Genomic DNA, 19,546 nt, shown 5'->3' with positions numbered 1-19,546 from the left:
AGGTTACTGTGCACACTGCCACTGGGGTGTTGAGGGACATGTGCTTCAGAAGAAAACCTGAAGGACGGTGTTTATAGGGTACTAATGAGGTGATCAGCAGGAGCTGGGCTCTTTTCTTTGTTCCAGACTTTGGTTATTATATCCATTAAAATGTTAAAAACGAGGCAGTGTTTGGAAACAAATTTCCTTCACACTAAAGAGGACCTGAACTGTACCATTTCAGTTTCATTTAAGAGGCCCCAAGAGATGACACTCAGTCTGCACAACACTGAATCTTGTCTGAAGAGACACAAGCTCTTTTCTTTTTCCTACATTCTACCTGATTGTTTGAATTCCCAAAACGTAATCTAGTTGTCTCTGAAAAATCAATTCTGAAAGCTGTTGCCAGGGTGAATATGCCGTCAATTGGCTAGTGTAAAAGTGCCAGCACAGGAGGAGGAAATTAGCAAAATGCAGTCTGGTGTTGTAATAGCTATGTCTCACACAGAAAAGTAATTGCTTCTCCAAAGAGCATGAGATAGCAATCGCAAAAATAATTCAGTTTAACTCTTAACATTAATTCCTAAGCTTTCTGATACAAAGAATATTCTCTCTGCTTTACAGCATTGAAGGCCAAAGAGATATTTTTTCTAGTTCTAAGTTTTCTATTTTTTTTAAACGGTGAAGACTTTGTGCTGAGTGGTCTACTCAATTATAGAAATTAGTCCTTTTTGAATGTTTCTCAAGACCCTGTGTTTCTGTTTTTAATCTCATCAAAGCTTGATCTGTGTGCTTTTTTTCTTTTTCTTTACAAGTATTCAACTTAAATTGTCCAGAATGGAACTAGTTTATCACAGCTTTTACCTTCTCCAGAGTGAAAGCCGAGTCAACAGGGAGACCTATGGTACTAGAAAGGAGGAAACAGATCTTTTCTTTGTGGACATTTTAGATCTTATGAAGGTTTATTTCTTCCTTATTAGAGTGTTCAAAAGAAAAAAGTACATCAGCCTTCACCTTTGTTGCATGAAAAACAAGAAATAGGCCGACAGATGTTCATTCCCTGTCTATTGTACTCCAAAGGGACTTAGCTGTAAATTGAGCAGAGCTACATTTTGCAGTATATTCACATAATATTAACTCTTTTTTCAGCACTTCTAGTATCTTAGAGTTGTACATTTTTCACAGCTTGTTTTTGACTTTGCAATATTACCTTCAGCTCCCAGAGACCTGCAAACACTTCCAGAAATATGCAATTAGTAATAATCCAATAATAATATTTTACACAATTAATACACACCTAATTTTAAGGGACAATTATCATCATGAAAACAAAAACCTGAAGAGTCAATATACAAATTTAGTAGCATTTAGTGGACTAACAACTGACCAGTTAGTACTCAAAACTTGTGGTCCTTGATGTTAACTAGTTCAAGTAGGTAGCATGTGTAGCATGCGTAGGCTGCAAAGGAACAAGTGTTTAGGCCTTTAAGTGTTAACACTACAAGCTCTAGATGGTATCATATTACTTTATATTTTTTATACTGAAAAAATTCTTAAGTTTTATTTTGCGTGGAATTTAAATTGATGAACTCACATTATCTTCTGTGGACAGTACTGTACTGTACCTTGTGCTTGTCCCTGCTGTTGCACACTGCAGCACCTCCTTATTCCTAGTTTATGGCACTTAGGCATTCAAACAGTCTGTATAGAAAACACTGCACACTCTAGAACATTTAAATAAAAATGGCAAATAAGAAGCTAATCAAATTTAACATTTAATTAATAACTGAAACACAGAACCATTACATGGTTTCAGAGAGGAAAAAAACAGGTAATTTCCATTATGAAATGATGCTAGTGGATGATGGCTCTCAGAATGCACATTCAAACTTGACTCAAGCATTTTTCTTTTGCCAGTAAAATACAGAGACAAATGAAGACATCATCACTTTACACATGATTCTGAATAAATTCTGCTTTATTTCATGAGTCTTGCATTGTTGCCAGAGAACCGTCTTTTAATCTTCCTGTTAACTATTGATATTAGTGTCTCAAAAAAGCATTAAGGTGATTATTCTTCATAATAAAGAGTTCAATATTAATTTATTAAATGGAGATTTGTACTCTGATAATGCTGAGATACAGTGCTTTTTAGCTGACAGAAGGATGTAATTAAACTAAGTACTCCTAGTACTCCTTCAATTTAAGTATTGCTTCTAATAACATGCTGTTATTTGAAAAAAAAGCTGATCAAACATCCAGCTTAATTAGCTTAATTGTTTCTAAAGATTTTTTTTCTAACATGCAAGACTTTGAAAACAGGAATATGCAATGTAACTCTAGTAAAAACAAACAGTTATCTTGCTATTGCAACATAAAGTAAGAGACCATTAAACATAAAGAGACCATTAAAGTAAGAGCACCATTTGGATTGAGACATGCCTGCTTTGGGTTAAAGAGGCCATTTTACATTTTTCTTAGACTATACTGTAGGCACATACCCCAGTCCTCAGGTTAATCCCCCAGTTAAGCTAATGATCAGCTCATTAATAATAATAATAATAATTATAATTGCTTACACTTATTTAGCACTTTTCTGGACACTCCACTCAAAGCGCTTTACAGGTAATGGGGACTCCCCTCCACCACCAATGTGCAGCATCCACCTGGATGATGCGACGGCAGCCATAGTGCGCCAGAACGCCCACCACACATCAGCTCTCAGTGGGAAGGAGAGCAGAGTGATGAAGCCAATTCATAGAGGGGGATTATTAGGAGGCCACGATTGGTAAGGGCCAATGGGAAATTTGGCCAGGACGCTGGGTGACACCCCTAGTCTTTTCAAGAAACGCCCTGGGATTTTTAATGACCACAGAGAGTCAGGACCTCGGTTTTACATCTCATCTGAAGGACGGCACCTGTTTACAGTATAGTGTCCCCGTCACTATACTGGGGCATTAGGACCCACATGGACCGCAGGGTGAGCGCCCCCTGCTGGCCCCACTAACACCTCTTCCAGCAGCAACCTTAGTTTTTCCCAGGAGGTCTCTCATCCAGGTACTGACCAGGCTCACACCTGCTGAGCTCCAGTGGGCTGCCAGCTGTGAGTTGCAGGGTGATATGGCTGCTGGCTAAGAATGGAAATTAAACAAACACTGCCAACACAGCCCTTTGGGACTTTAAATTGTGAACCAAACCTTAGGCCTGCAGTGACAAAAAAAAATCAAACACAAGTTTTTTACTGCTATAACACAAAAATGTACTGTATGTTTTAAGATAGAGATTTAATAAGAATGAAAGATCCCGGGAAGCATTGGTCGCATGGCAGGATACACCCTGGACGATATGCAGGATGAACAGAACATTTAAACTTAATTGCTCACTAATCTGGGTGGCACGGTGGCTCGCTGGCACAGCGGTTAGCACTGCTGACTTATACCAGTGGAGTCATGCATTCAGGTCTGGACCTGGGGTGCTACGTTCTCCCTGGTTGTTGCCGAGTGCGCTGGACTGACATCATGTCCAGGGTGTATCCTTGCTCCTGTGGCTTGCTGGTATAGGCTATAGCTCCCCCGTGACCATGTGTTTGATTAATTAAAAGAAGAATGTATCATCATGAACTGTGACAGCCGGCTGGACTAAATTATTCTGGTTTGGAGTCACTATACAGGAAATAGACTTATGCAGTTAAAATCAGTTCTTTTATTAAAGGTTCTGTTGAATTTTACTCAGACAGTGCCATCCTCAAATGGCCTTTCCACTGTTTGAATTACACAGTAGCACTATAAAGAAAGCTGCAATGACAGAAATAGTGTATTTTAGGATATTCACATATCAGAGACAAGCGTGTGTCAGATAATAACCCACTATACTAGTGGAAAATAAAACTTTCACATCTTGCAAAATTGGCCAGAAAGATGTACTTTAACACCTGTTGAGATGACATTCTGTTGACGTTTCAGAATCAGCTTGCATAGAACAGCTATTCAAATTTCTATGGTAATCATTCATGCAGATTTGTTCGGTGCATAGCAGGGATTCGTTTGAAATTGCATGCTACGCCAGAGAGGTATTGTTTCTTTCTTTTATCACTTTTTTCGAAAGACAGTCCCTAAACTGACGCGGATGCTGTCACCTTTGCGGCATTCTAAGGAACAAGTAATAGGTTTATTACATGCTGGAAAAAAAAAAAGAAGAAAGAAAACACAACGTTTTGGCCGTGGAGCCTTCTTCAGGTGTTTCTTCTGACGCAGATACCCACGCTTGCGGTATGAAAGTGTTAGGCCTTGTGGGCGTGTCGCAGCTGGCGGCCACCCCTCCGCTCTGCCCTGGAGACGGTCAGCACCGAGCCCCCTGGCTGTGGTGAGAGCTCTCCACCCCCGAGGCGAATTCCAGCGTCCCAGCAGAGCCCTTCCTGCTCCCGGTTTCCAGGTTCCCCTATTCAGAGAGTCCCCACTCTGCACTGCCCCTGCCTGTGCTCCTGTCCGCACCCCGGGAGACTCCAGCGGGCTGTCCGCCAGTCTGCTCGTCAGAGCGACACGCCGGCACCGCTTGACTCCGGACGCCGGTCGTCGGTCTTCAGCGGACAGTTTTCTCTCTTTTCATTTTTCTGTATCGTGTTGGTGCAATTTCGGAAAATACAGTCATAGCACATGTAGTGCAGTCATGAAGGGACGTGTACTGAGAACAAGGGGTGCTTGAATCTTGTGGCCTTGACTTATAGGATGTTATGCTTGGTGGTATACTGTATGTGCAGTCAGAATATCAGAAACGTTACTGATTCATTTGACCTTAAGCTTGATTTTCAGAAAAAAAAACAACTTTGTTTTTCGTCGACAGTCGAAGCACAGATGTGCATTCCCCCAGGGTGTGTTTATAATACAGATAAAAACAAAATCCAGATCTTTGCTGCAAATGTTTTTTATTTAATTAAAAGAATATCCAACACAATATTTTCTTATGGCACATTCAATAAAAGATATTTGTAAAATGTCATGCACTGAAAAACTATCTATATTTTAGTCCATAAAATGTGAAAATGCACACACTGAAACTATTGCTTCAGTCATATTAGATTTGGCACAGGATGAGAAATAGAAAAATCGCAAATTATGAAAAACAATGTAATTAGTACAGATCAGTAATATTTTCTGCTGCAGGGTGCATAGTTAAAGGCTGAGGCCATAGTTGAAAAATAGCTTTTCTATTAGGTTTATTCTAAGGCTAGCTGCAGAAACATGAAAAACAACCAAAACAAATTTAAATTGCAAGATGGTAATCAATATGTTTTGTAAACTGATATTTTTATGTTTGATTAGTGAATCATTATACTGTGTATGTATAAGATCTTAAAAACAAAGTTCCAGTTGGTTAGTTGTAATGACTGCTGAAGTTATTTACCCTGTTAGATTTAATGGTCTTAACTGTCCTCATGGTGTGACTATTGTTCTGTCAATGAATATCTGATTGGGAATGAAAAGTAAAGATCATGCAGGCCTATGCTGGTCATTGAAAGACAATTGTTTCCTATAGGGTAACAGATATTTCTCTGTTTGCTTCAAAGCACCATTAAGCTTTCATTAACATGTTACACGTACACCTTTTGTATGGTATTTCCTGTGTTTATTCCTGTATTTCCTTTAGAATGTGTGATTTCTCCCCAGTTTCCATTCTCATTTCATTAACTGTAAAAATGCTCTGGAACCCAGCTTGTGAGACATGTGAGAATAAAAAGGTGGACTTGACAAACTTAAAACTACAGCTAATTATTACTCCACTATCTGAAAATGATCCCTAGTCTAATTAGGTCCTAGTTCTTTTAAAGATAAATATATTTTATAAAATCCTTATAACACCTTTATACTTAACCACCTGTTATATTTTAATTGTAATACCATAGTACATACAGCTAGTTTCAAAATATAACAAAAGTGTAGACATTCTGTATTCTTGAAAAAATATTTTTGCTTTCTTAATACTCAAACAAAGTTGGATTTATAGACTTTAGGCACCATGCAAACATATTTATAACCTTAGTGAAATCAGGAGGAAGTTAATTTCTTCTCAGTGGATGCCACATTGAAACTGGCTTCCTTAAAGTGGCTAGCATCTGATTCCAGTGTGTAATGCCCATTCCACTGGCTTCGGGCCCAATGATCACATGTCCTATGTTTTCGCCTCGCCCATCTTCAGTGCATTCTGCCACTGTGACCCTGAGAGACAGGTCCTGCAGAAAGAGTTAGAGCAAAATCAATCTCTCTGCAATACAGCTACAAAGCAAATCCACTGAACTCCATTCCAAGGATGGTGTTGTTTGACCAGTATGTGTCACTTTTCTCTCTGGACCAGGAATTCTATCCCAAAGCCCCCTTATGGTGACCGGGAACACAGTGCTGTAGGAGATGTCCTCACTGGGATGAGACATTAAACCAAGGTCTTGGTTTATTGGTCATTTGTGATCCCATGACTGCTTGCAAGAGCAGGGAAATCTACTCTGGTGTCCAGGATAATTCCCACTTTGTGGCAGCACAAACCGGCCTTCCTCAATTTTCAGCCTGATTCATTGGTGAAGCATTTTCCCAATGGCACGGAATGGCTGCTGTGTGTTACCCAGGTGGGGGCTAGACTTCAGCGGAAGATGAAGTGAATTTCATCCTATACTGTATCTTAAGGGCTAAAAACCACTACAGTGTATGGAACTGCAGTTAATCAACTATGTAATAACCTTAGAATATCTATTTTTCTTCCAGTTTTACTTTAGGACTTTGTCAGTCAAGTTAATTCTTACCTGTAATACAATGGCAGGCACAGAGAAAATCATGGCCTCATTAAAGATTGGGTTTGTGTCATCTTTTTTCACAACTGTCTTCTTCTTGCTAATTTTCCTTCCATCTTGGAGAAGATAAACTTTAACAAATGGATCTGTTAATATCAAAGAGACGATACAAAGTTTGGTCACTTGGAACAAAAGTAATCAGCCAAAGTCCAAACATTTGAACTGTAGACTTACAAAACTATGCTCTTCTTTTAAATTAATTTAATATCTCTTAAGAGGTTCTACTGAATCTATGCCTCATGGAAACAAACTACTTTCCATTTAAACTTAAATCTGTTGATTGTCTGAGAGGAAATGATCATCTGGTACCATCAGATTGGTTCTCAGTATTCCTAAAAATATAATATGTATTAAGTTGTGCCCTGAGACCCAGAATTGGAAGAATCAGTTAGAAAATATGAATGATTGAACAAATTATTGAACTTGTGCATCTTGAATAAGCAATAATTTAGTGTGTCTCTGTTTCCAGTTTAAATGTACATGATATAACTTATCTCTTTTTATTCAGTCAGCATTAAATACATACTGTACACAATCAGCATTTATTCATGATATAACTAACACATATTTTGATTGTAAGACGAGATTTAACATTGGAAGGTCACTCCGTTAAAAGAGGGAGTAAGAGCACAGCAGGCTCAGAGAAGATGGCAGCCTTGTCTGGGCCACTTTCCTCAGAAAGCTTTGAGGAATGAGTTCCTGCTCTCAGTCTCCTGACCAGCTGTACAATTGTGGGAAGACAGCTGTACAGGAAGCAGAGGCCTCCTGGAGTGTTGACGTCCTCAAAGCCTCACCTGCTGTTGTCTTGTTGTTCGTCCACACCAGGTTCTTGGCTTTCGCCACCACCACAGTTAGCCGCTCCGCTGTTGGCAGGTAGCTGAGAGACAGCAGGACTTCGCCTACTGAGTTTACTGCCTTCAAAATGCAAACAGACAGTCCATTACGCTTTGACCAGGCCCTCAGAATACGGAAAACAAAGAAGATGAAGCATCTTGACGAAATCAAAAGAAGAAGGTACAAAATGTGGTTCTATGTATTTCCAACACCAATAACTATTTGTGTGAAGTGAGACAGGGTTTGAGCTGCAGTTTAAAAAGAGAATTACAGAATCTACATAGCTTGCATGGCTTAAAAAAAACCAGACATTTTTTGTGATGCAGTATATTTCAAATAGGGCTGCTCAAGGGAAAAACTGATATTTTTGTATATTTCCTTAAGCCTGTGCTTTTCAATGAGTGCTTTGAAGGTCTTTAGTCTTCCTAGATGAGTCTTTTCTTGAAATGCACCTGACCAAGGAACATCATAGAAATACATGCATTTATTCTGGAATAATGAATCGGGTTACACAAATAATTGTGGGGCCCATTAAGGTAATTTTCTTCACATAAATTAAATTGATCTTTTGTGTTACCATAGAAAGAATAAAATGTTATGTTGTCAGGATGTTTTCTTTTTCTCTGGCAAAAGAATGTGTTGATGGTGTCCAGATGGAGCCCACTCTTTGCATTTGGCAAGGAGAAGAATACCACTGGAGATGACAGTTCCAACTGACTTATTGCCAGTGACTGACATATCATGTAATTAAATATAAAGTGTTTATAGACATGTTTATACAGTTTAAAGCACAGATAATCATGAAAAACCTGGTTTCAAGCAGGTGTACTCAAACGTTTGACTGGTACTGTACGTACACATCATTTTGTAATTTCACAAAATATCACCACATGGGAAATGTCTTAATGTTTTTGGAAGGCAGTGTATACAGTAAGAGTTCAGACACAAGGCTGAGGCTGAAACTCTGAGGAAGTTATTGATAGTGGACATAATACTGATATCTTCTAGGAACACAAATGTTTGACTAAGGGGCCCAATACTATTCTGAATTTTTACCCATCTGGAGCTGTAAAAGATTCAAGTAAAATACACAGTAAGGTGAGTCTTACAAATTGAAAATTTGTATTTGAATTTTTAATTTGAAATTTAAATGAATCTTCTCAAACCTGATAAACTGCAGAATTATTTTTGTGATTATGTTATGTAAATCTAAGCTATACATTATTAGGTAAGGAGTTTTTATTCAGTATTTACCTTGTTAACATCCTGCAAGTACAACCAGGCATTGAAGGGCCTGATGGAAAGGTCCAAATCTGACAATTTAAGCTCTACAGCCCCAGTACTGATGTTCCTCTCATCTTCATCAATGCCAAAAACAGAGAACCTCAGGCTGTTCTCTTCTAGGGCAGAAGGATCCATTGAAATTGAAAATTTCTCATTGAAGAACACTGAAAAGGCATTCTTCTGAACCTGGGAGAAACAAAGATAAACTGTGCCAGAGAAGTCAACATTCTACTTCAATTGCAAAATGATAGTTACAATAATTTAGTTTGTTTACTGTTGTACTAAATGTTTAAACACTTAAACACAAAATAAAAATAAGTACAGTTTCCAAGGTTTTTAATATTTTTTTCGATTTCAAGCATTACCATTAACAGCATGATGATCAGAATATGCACCTTCAGTGTACCACTTGCTCCAATTTGTCTAAGAAATATATAGTGCCCTTCAGAGGACTGGGGCAGTGACATCTGAAGTAAGGTTTTTAGTATCAATTGTAATAATGATCATTGACCTTAAAGAACATGTAGCAGACCAGTATTTAATATTCAATAAAACCAGTTCAGTTCAATCCTTTCAGGTGAATAAAATCAATAGAAAGTATTAATTATGAGGGAGGAAACGTTACGGGACAATTAAATTATTGGGTGATTAGCCCATAAAAGAATACTGAGCAGTGTTTGGAGTCTGTATTTGAAAGTACAAATTACCCTTACCAAAATCCAAATAATTTTATTTTAAGGAAATGCAGTCAATTCATATACAGTATAGATAGAAATGAAAAACTGGGTTAGTACAATAGCAAATAGAAATTAGCTATTGAGTACCAAACTCAACAATTTGGAATATGATAAAAAAGAAAGAATCCACAGGTACAGTAACCAATCAGCCAAAATAAGGTTGGTTATGAAAAACATCTGCACTTTGAAAGCAAATACTAACCTTTACATTCTGCTGTGTTCAGGTGTGTTCCAATATTCTTAAACTTGCCCTCCTTTACTGACAAACCTCTTTCAATTTAATTTAATTGATAATTTAAAGATAATTCAATTTATCTTCAATGAAGATAAAGTTTTGTCATATTTGAGAAAACAGGTTTCAAACATTGCTAGATATAGATAAGAGTCTTTAATAAAAGAGCTTCCTTTTCATTGATGTTTTGAAATTATACCACCTTAATGGCAGGAGGTGAAGTTAGACATTTGTTTTAGCTCAGTTAAATCACCAAATGTTTATTATAAAAAGCTGTACTGTGTCCTAGATTCAAAGACTAAAAAAAATATCCTGTAATGGCCCTAAATTAGATTAAAAATGACAAGAATGAAAGACATCACACATGTCTCACCCTGGAGATGCCCACAATCTGTTCATCAGGCAGGAGGCTGATACGAACAAAGCAGGACACGAAGCTGGCATCTTCTTTCTCCAGGAGATCTTTCCCCTGCATCAGGGTAACATACAGACTGTTGGAGTGGAGGTCATACTCCAAGATTACCTCCACCTGGCCCAGAGTGAAATCATGGCCAAAGTTGTTGCCGATAGAGGAGATGGAGCAGAGGGAGTCTGTGGAAACGGACCTGTGCAACGGTCCATAGGGGGTCACATCCAGGTCTCGACTCATCAGTTCCAGGGTTCCCAGCTCGCTGATGCTCTCATATGCATCCTCAGTCTGTAGGCTGGACTTTCGGCTGGATGAGGTCTTATCCAGCGTGTTTTTATTGTTTGAAGCTGCTACCCTCTACAAAAATAAAGATACGTCACCTGAACTGTCAGTTTATAATAATATTATTGTCATTGATAATGAAGAAAGAAGAACACATTCTGGATTGAGCAAAGCCATGCCGTCTCATGGGTTAAGGAAGGCGTGACTTCTGTACCTTTTGTCTCACTTCAGTGTACGACATGCCGTACTTCTGCTCCAGGTAGCGGTAGTCATAGTTAGGAAAGGGAGAGGGTGTTGGGTAGCTGCCAGATTTCCACAGTTTCCACAGGTTGATTACCACCACCCCAAGCAGTGTCAGGAATCCCACCACGTAAATTCCTACTTCCCAGGCGGGAGGGCTTCGAACCACTGAAAGAGAAAAACAATAAAATCTCAACTTCAACAAAAATCACATCTCTGTTCAAATGGAAAAAGGTGTGATTGCCCCTGTTCTTAGATAGTATGTTCACATTTCGAATCCCTAGTGGGATTATTGTGCCCTTGTAGAACAACTAACTAGGTCAAAATGAGCTACACGGAGATTACGGACATTTTGTCAAAGAAGATTCATGTGTCTACAACATCTCAAGCTGTGGTACAGGCTACTGAAACAGCATGAGTCCTGGGATAAGGAGGTCTGGTCGTGCACCACATAGAGGGAATTGGCAATTCAATCTAAGTATTAATTAAGGTTAGTCACATCAAACTCTTTCATCAGCAAGGGAATGATGGGATCAAGGAACTGTCATATTCACTGCCCAACAAATAGAATTGTTGCTAACGACACTGGTTTTTAAGTAGCCTATTTATACATATATTTACAGCATATAGTCAGCCAATACTGCCAAGGAATTATGTAGTCTGTGTGTATATAGAACACATGAGGCTGAGGCTACAGGAGTTATTTTAGTGCTACTTAGTTTATATATGCAAAAAACGTATGCTCAGCTATCTACAGTACAATCAATATCTAATAAATATCCTACTAAATAGTAGAAATATGTGCATGTAAGAATTAGTTTGAATACTAACATGGTTATTATAGAGGTCAAACATAAGATATGCTGTAGATGTACTGTCCAAAGGATCTGTGGGCTCTTTGTAGCACTTCATGGTAATTCTTTTGATTTTCTAAAATATATGTATATAAAATTGCCATTCCCAAGGGTCTAGGAAGTTGGTATTTTGTCCATTACACTTCGCCCAGTCCCCAGGTGATCTTTACTCAAGCACGGTGTGTGTTGAGCAGCTGTAATTGTTTGACCAAGTCAGTCTCTTCACACTCACCACTTATATGGTAGTTTGCTATGTCCCGCCCATGTGCTGAAGCCATGTTATAAGCAATGGCCTAAAAAAGAAGAAAGTGATAATAACTTGAACAGTTGCATTAAAGACTGAACGAGTCAGGATAGAAGAGGAACAGTGTTGGGTTATTCTTATAACCATCCTTGAAATGAACCTCTTTCCATGAAAAAGTGCACTAGTCTCTTGTAAAGCCCATCTCTCACACAGCAAATAATTATGCCTTTGGGGTCATACTTTTTACATTTATGACTGACATGAATTTCAATCACTCTGATGCATGTTAGCCATTTGATAAAACTATTAGCATTTTAAAAATATGCCAGCCACCCTCAGTGAAAGCACAAATTATATGAAGCACCTTTTCCGGAAATTGCAGATTAAAGCCTGCCATCTTAGGACAACAGGGTGGTGCCGTTGCACACATTGCTATTTGTAAACTGTCAAAAGTCAGTAGAAAGGGGGGACTGTAATGTTTTCTCAGTGAGTAGCAAAATTCATCAACAGTAGAAGGGCCATGTTTTAGTGGTCGAACTCTTCTTTAATCTTTAAAATCAGATTACAGTACATCAGTTATCTGGGCGCAACTGAATCTCGAACAGCTAATTGCACTAACCCCTGTAGATACTGTAGATCACTGACTCTAAGGCTGTTGACTTCCATTTGACAGGCTACCACAGTAACCACTGAAAATCCTAGCTGCTGTGTAAACACTTGCTCTTTAGAGGATGTTGCTAATATTTTATACACCTTTATAACCCTATTAAAAATGTTTTTGTTACTTTACTACATTTCATTTGGTTTCTTTTGTTTTTATTTTGTTCTCAGCGTGTAGTAATCTAAAAACCAAAACTTCTCTTAGGCCAATTACTATTCATGTCTGCAGTTTATTTACCATAGGCAGATGAAAGTACATAAACCACCATGTTTGTTTCTTTAAGACAAATGGGATTGGTTATTGCACACAATTAAGAACATTGCAGTGCAATTCTTTTAACTGAATCTGTGTTCTTATACAAATACTGCACATAGCCTGCTCCTGGACAAACCAATTACCAGTATAGAAATTTAAAAGAGGAACCTGCAAATAGAGCTAATTACATCAATAATTCTGATGACCGAAGCCACAGTACAGAACATGAAAGCAGGAATTGTCTGTCATTTTTGTGCGTTTTTATCACATCAATAATAAAACAAGATATGATGAATGAAAATCTTGAGGTACCTTCTTCACACAAAGGGGCAGAACAGATTGAGGAGCAATTCACTACGATCTTTCAAGAAATAGCTTAAAGAGCTCAGATCAATAAGCCATTAGAATCTATACACACATGCCACAAAGATAAGATCTCATGAGAGCCAAGAACAACAGTTTACCTCTAGTCTTCCATTTGCATAACAAAGGTTATTTGCAGTTAGAAGTAGGCACTCAAAATTATTAAAAAATACAGCAAATTGTGCAATTATAGCAAAGCCAAGTTAACGATGCACTGCAGTGTGACTGACTTGACAGGCTGTTACAGAACTTCCAGCCTCAGAGTCAACACAAAAGAGTGTGGGTGTAATCTCCGGCTTTCTTCCACAGTGCTGTGATCGTTTCATCAAAATAAGCTCCATTTCTCGAGAGACCACATGCCTCTGAACCAGTGAGCAATCAGCCTTTTCCTCCTACATATTCTAAAATAAGCTGTGTCTTCAGAAAAATGCTGGCAAAGTTTAATTTAATCAAATATACCAGCGGTAGAGAATATAATTAATTATATAACATGTAATTGATAACAGGATTGCATTAAAGCATATCAGTTAAGCAGTAATTCAACATGAATTCAAAGTTCTAGTTTCCTTTTTCTATGCATGGTAAATCTTTTTTCTTAATAGAAAATTAATATAATCTTGCTAAATTAATTATTTGTATTCATAAATGCTGCGAAACACATATTCTTGATAGTAAGCCAATATGTACATTAGAAGTCCCATTATCTGTCACAGTCTTTCTGCACTATGCTCCTAGACTTAAAATCATCAGATAAAAACTGATGTGGAAACATTTCATAATCACTAACTCTGATCACTGATCTATGACATTCTGGCTAGGTTAATCTTACTGAAGTCACGGACCACTGGTCTCCTTGATTTACACTGTAGCAATGATCTAGCTATATTGTAATTTGTAAACTAGTCAAGTTCATAAATGATACCAAAGTAGGAGAGTTAACATACTGTACAATGTAGAAGCTGCTTATGAACTTCAAAACATTATTTTCTTTCATCAGAATTGAGCAAACACCTGGCAGATGACATTTATTGTAGGTAAGAGCAGGTATTTAAAAACATGAACTATAAACTAAATAAAACATAGGGGAACACTGAGATAAATTAGGCTACTTATGAAACAAATCTTCTGTTAACACATACTGTACACCTTCTACACAATGTGTGAAGCAGTTAAAAAGGTAAACAAAATGCTTGGGTATATAAATAAAACATATATATATATAAAAGAACTGAAATCTAGGGGAGATATGTTAAAACTGTATGAGGCACTAATAAAGTCATATTCAGAATATTTAGAACAATTTTGGCCGTTATGTGACAGAAAGAAATACTGCTCTTCTCCATCAGTCCAGGGAAAAGCAATCATGTACTGGAATTAAGGGAATATACTGACAGGCTTAAGGAACTGAACCTTTTAAAACTTAATGTAGGAGACCTGGTACTAGTATTCAAAGGCATTGAAAAACTCAACCCAAAAGATTTCTTCAAAATGAACAGTGGAACAGACCAGAAGGCACAAAAGGAAACTACACTGAAGTGCATTTAAAAGCAAGAACAGGAGGCACTTCTTTACCCAAAAGAGGTAAAGAAGAGCTTGTGGGTTTACAGAATGATCAAACCACACATGTCAAGTCTTCCTACAAAACATCGTCAAAGTCGTCACATTTTCAATGAAATTAGGTCATGTACAGTATAGAGTCTCACTTTGCTTATTAAACTTTATATAGAATGTCTCAGGTGTTTTTGTAGGAACCAAGTTACCTACTAAGTGTTCTGGCAGGTTGTGCTTGCCAGAAGAAGCTTGTTCAAAGCTCTTAGGACCGGAAGAGCTGTCCTGACCCTCAGCATGGAAAGGGACTTGGGTGAGCTGCTAGAGAAGGTGGGAGAAATGGAGGATGATGGAGAGCAGCACTCCCAGAGAAGGAGCGGGTGAATCCTGGACCAACTGCTTGAGGATGGCACCACTTATCAACCGGCGCAGACATGCCCTGCACCAGCTGACGGAGGGTAGCACGTTCTGAAGGGTAAGAGGTCATGGGGTTGATGGGGTTGGATGTCTCACAGCTTCAACACTCGACAGCTAATCCAAAGGCAACTGCTCTGCACCTCAGAAGTATAAATCCGCTGAATCAAAGACAAAGGTGGTGGCCAAGAGGGGTGGAGATGGGAGCAGTTCTGCGCAACGGCAGGGACACTCAGAGTCACAGCCTTAGTTTTGGTGATGTTAGTGCTTGACAGGTGCTGGCTGTCACCCATTCTACAGCAAGAATCCCTAAGAAATTATACTAAAAAACAAATAATCTGTACAGAAACTGAGGAGTGCTTTTTTCCTGGCATGCATGAAGTAATTGTACATAAAAGTGTCTAATTGATATACCATATAAAGAATGAAGCAAGCAGGACAATGGAGATTAAGAGGAAAACGATCTTTTTCAATCTGATGTCCAATTTACAAAATTGGCCCAGATGTATTAATAACTAGTAACAAGTCCTAATGTAGTAATATCTTTTATTCCCTGGAGTTTATGAAAAACACAAAGACATAATGACACTATACAAAAGATAATAGATCTTTTCATCTTCAAGACCACAAATAAAGAGAATTATGAAAGCAACAGCAGTAAGCGTAGGAATATAATTTTAAAAAGTAGAACCTTTATTGCAAGCAACTCCAATAAATCTTGAGTTCATCTAATGTGTCATATCACAGCAATGCATGTTTTATACTTTTACAAAAAGCAACATTAAAAAAGCACTATTATAAGAATACTGTAAACATGGGCACCTTTACAGTTGCTGAGTGCAGTAACTTTCAACAAAATGTGATGAAGAGGAGAAAAAACGACACTTGCATGAATTATGAACTGAGCTTCAGAAATGGTCTGAGAGGTTTGGGGTGTCATACCCACACCCATGACTCCTCTGTCTCCAGGCAACCATCCACTCAGCCTGACAGTCCTGTAACACTCCACCAGTTACCATAGGAACAAGAGCGTAACGGAGATCAATACCACCAGAACATAATTAATCTATTAATTACCTTGTACACCAACAAATATTTAAGCCTCATGAAGACTGTATCCCTCACTCCACCACAGAGTTCTTCTAGTGCTCCGCATTCCCTAGCATTTCTCTCCGAGTTTGTTTTTCCCCAGCTTGGCTGTCCTCACTTTGTTTCTCAGAATTCCCCTTGAAAATTTTGATTGGATGTGAGGCATTCCAAGAAGGAATCAAATTCACTTAGCTCTCACGGAGCACAGTGACAGTCAGGCAGTCGTCCCCACTCTGTCTGGTTCTTTCAATGGGGCTTTCTGACCAGTGGCATTGCCACCGAAGGTCGCTGAATTACTCTTTTTACTCTTTTTCACTCTCTTGCCTTTCTTTTGTTTCTCCCTACTGAGCGCAGTGAATAACACAGGTTTTACACGTGTGCAGTCTGCTGACGTTCGCCTTCCCCCATGACCTTCATGTTTCGGCCTCCATCACGGCCCTCTTGCTCTTATGTGTGTTGGCAAATCTCGGATATAGCGAAAACTGGCAACGGCAGTAGCAGGATGTACAAATGGGCATTGTACATCGCAATGTACAAATAGAACTGAGTGTAAGTCACCCTGATCTTGGGTTGCTTTTATCCATTTAAACAAACACGTCCTTGCGGAGTGCTGTATAAACTATAAACTATTTTGTAATGCAATTCTCACTCAATATCTGCTTGTATATGTTCCAGTTTTCCTTGAGCTTAAACTTACCAAATACTTACCTGTATTCTGCAAGTATATTGTAGAACTCAAAGCAAACACGTTCACTAGCTAGTAACATGAGGCAAGCTACATGTTGTGTTTATTCAACATAAAGGTGGCTGGACCGTTCTGGTTACTTCGCTGTGCTGGGAATAATATGATACACCATTCATCTGGTAGTGAAAATGTGTTGGCCATTGCCTCCAGTGTTCGGACAGCATAAACAAAAAATACCCAGGAATTTTAAGTATAATTTCCTAAATTAAAAGGTGCAATCTGCTGTATGTTAAACGTGTTGTTGATGCTTATCCAGTACATTTTACATGGCATCAGTGTTATAATGTTGACAAGAAAGAAAAATAATGGCGATGAAGTTTAGAAGCTCGTATTATTTGCACTGGAATGCAAATTACCACTGTACAGTAACATAACCAGCTGCAAAAAAGCAGACTGCAAAGCAACAGAACACACACGTACTGTGCACCCCTGTTAGCGTTCTCTATTTTGGAGGCAGTATGCTAATGGGCCACTACAACATTTCGGAGCCATATGATGACAGATTATTAATTCATACAATGGCGCATTGTATTGCTGAATTAACGATTAACGAAAGACACCGAACCTCGCACTCTGCTGTGCTGCGCGCTACGCACGCTGCCCGAGTTAAAGGCTGTAATGACGGGCGAGAAGCAGGACCGGCTGAAAGATGTCAGACGCGTATAAAACGCGTGGAAAACGCGGCTGGGGAAGACGAGAGCCAGGGGATGAGGGCTTTCTGGGCAACTCCATGCAGTTTCTGGCACTGACGAGGGAAAAAAAAATTTAAGATGGCATATACATTCTACTTAAAAAATAATACTAGTATTATTTATACTCGTGTACATTTTGATTGCAATTTTAATTTTAATCACAATATAAATGTTTAGATTTTATTGTGAATTGCATACAGTGTATTCAACTAAACTGATCTATTTATATTTAAATAGTCAAAGGCAAAGGTAATAATCACTAGACAAACTTTCTACATATTAATCTTGAAAAATAACCAATCAAAACGTGTTTCTGTGTCCCAGTTGACCATGTTTTTTTCCCAATCTTTTCTAAATTATAGCCAACAAAAAAAGCGTGTTATTCAAACTTTGTTGATTTACCAAAACCTGGTACAAAAGAGAACTCATTACTATTTAGATATGTATATTTGCACCTGTTCATTACATTTAAAATGTTAAGTATGGGTATTTATAATTCACTGTGTTCCTACTTTATATTATTATGCCTTTAAACGTGGAGAAAATAGAGTTTATTCTAAGACTTCATATTAAGAGTGGCAACGTATGTGCTTTCCCGGCAGTTTTGTGTGTACAGTTCCTTCGCGTGTGAGATGGGTAAGGAGCTGCTCGTTTCAATGCACAGAATCCGGCCGGTACAACACTGATTGTTACCGTGGATGGAATATATCAATGAAATACCGATATCTCATTACTTCCAGTCGCTGTTACCATTCATATACAAAAACGATGACAAGACACAAGGAACGATATCCCTGTAGTAAAAAAAACAATCACTGGCCCAAGAGTCTATTTATAGAACTACAAAGGAAACATACTGTAAAGCACAGCCAATACGCAACATCAGCAAAAATCCTCCTAGCAAGCAGTGCTGTAGCGTACATACTGTATATATCCAAATAAATCGCCTGAAATAACACGCGGACTATAACTGCACTTACCTAACACGAGTTTTCGTTTGGTGCAACAGGGAATTAGGAAACCTCAATCAGTCCTTCTTTTTCAGATCATTTAAAGGTTCTTTCCATGGGATTACAGAGATGCTGTGGAAAAATGCAAGAGCAGATAGACCTTTTTTTCTCTCCCGTTCACCATGCAGGTCGTGCAAGCTAGGGGTAAACCCTCCAATTAAAGTCTTCCCCTTACCCTTTCTGTCAAAGAACGATTTATTTCACAAATGCGGAAAAACAATGAGACCGGTGCTGCCGACGAACTGCATAAATTGTGCAGAAAAAAACCTGGAGCAGCATTTATCTGGAGAGAACTCCTCCCGACTGCAGAAGTCCCACCCCTGCAATGCAACTTCACCACTTCAGCAAGATTAAAAAAAAACAGTAGGACCGACTAGAGCGCACGTAATTCAAACATACCATATTACAGTACCTTCACTTCCATAGCACCAGTAAGAGACCATCGTGCGGCACCTATTGTCCCTTTCAGCTCACGGATGTTATATATCGGGGTTAACCCGGTGTATAATCTATAATAAAATGTATAAACACGTTTTGTTCTATTTTGCCCCTGACTGAGTTGTTTATAATTATCCAGGGCAATTCATGCCTACCGACTTCTTAATATCAGAGTTAAAAATACACTTTAGTTTGTGTTCAACTGACACATCTGTGAATATTTTAATCATTTAGTGGTGTAATATACAGTACATTGTACTTTCATTGGAACTGAATTTATTTTATGGAAGTATATGAAAAGGAAGTTCAAGAATGAAACATTTATATTCACAAAAGCAGCACGTTTATATTCAGTATCAACCCTATTTCCAACATATTTGTGCCATGTTGTAACAGAAGCG

At 38.4% G+C, this 19,546-nt stretch overlaps 1 protein-coding gene across 3 annotated transcripts; it reads right to left on the bottom strand.

Annotated features, from left to right (window-relative positions):
* Positions 1-4,892: 4,892 nt before the first annotated feature.
* syt12 (synaptotagmin XII) lies at positions 4,893-19,023 on the bottom strand. 3 transcript variants are annotated; one of them, XM_015338061.2, is made up of 9 exons: positions 18,883-19,023; positions 18,678-18,779; positions 11,919-11,979; positions 10,807-11,000; positions 10,275-10,667; positions 8,903-9,118; positions 7,609-7,729; positions 6,767-6,900; positions 4,893-6,205 (listed from the first exon to the last, which is right to left on the bottom strand). In XM_015338061.2, the coding sequence occupies exons 3-9, from the start codon at positions 11,962-11,964 to the stop codon at positions 6,032-6,034; spliced, it is 1,278 nt and encodes a 425-aa protein (XP_015193547.2). In that variant the 5' UTR covers positions 11,965-11,979; positions 18,678-18,779; positions 18,883-19,023; the 3' UTR covers positions 4,893-6,031. The 3 variants fall into 3 exon arrangements, with proteins under 3 accessions (XP_015193547.2, XP_006642512.2, XP_015193548.2); XM_006642449.3 differs by having other exon boundaries at positions 18,678-19,023; XM_015338062.2 differs by lacking the exon at positions 18,678-18,779.
* Positions 19,024-19,546: the final 523 nt, after the last annotated feature.

This window comes from Lepisosteus oculatus, chromosome 21 (assembly GCF_040954835.1).
Source record: "Lepisosteus oculatus isolate fLepOcu1 chromosome 21, fLepOcu1.hap2, whole genome shotgun sequence".
Taxonomy (NCBI): Eukaryota; Metazoa; Chordata; class Actinopteri; order Semionotiformes; family Lepisosteidae; genus Lepisosteus; species Lepisosteus oculatus.
The sequence above is the reverse complement of the archived record's forward strand: the minus strand, read 5'-3'. Positions and strand labels throughout refer to the sequence as shown.

Excerpts from the sequence above, each read along its gene's own strand:
- syt12 (XM_006642449.3), bottom strand. The coding sequence starts at position 11,964 with ATGGCTTCAGCACATGGGCGGGACATAGCAAACTACCATATAAGTG. Across the intron at positions 10,668-10,806 it reads ACACTGAAGTGAGACAAAAG|AGGGTAGCAGCTTCAAACAA; the intron begins GTACAGAAGTCA and ends TTATTTTTGTAG. Across the intron at positions 6,206-6,766 it reads TGCCTGCCATTGTATTACAG|GACCTGTCTCTCAGGGTCAC; the intron begins GTAAGAATTAAC and ends CTCTTTCTGCAG.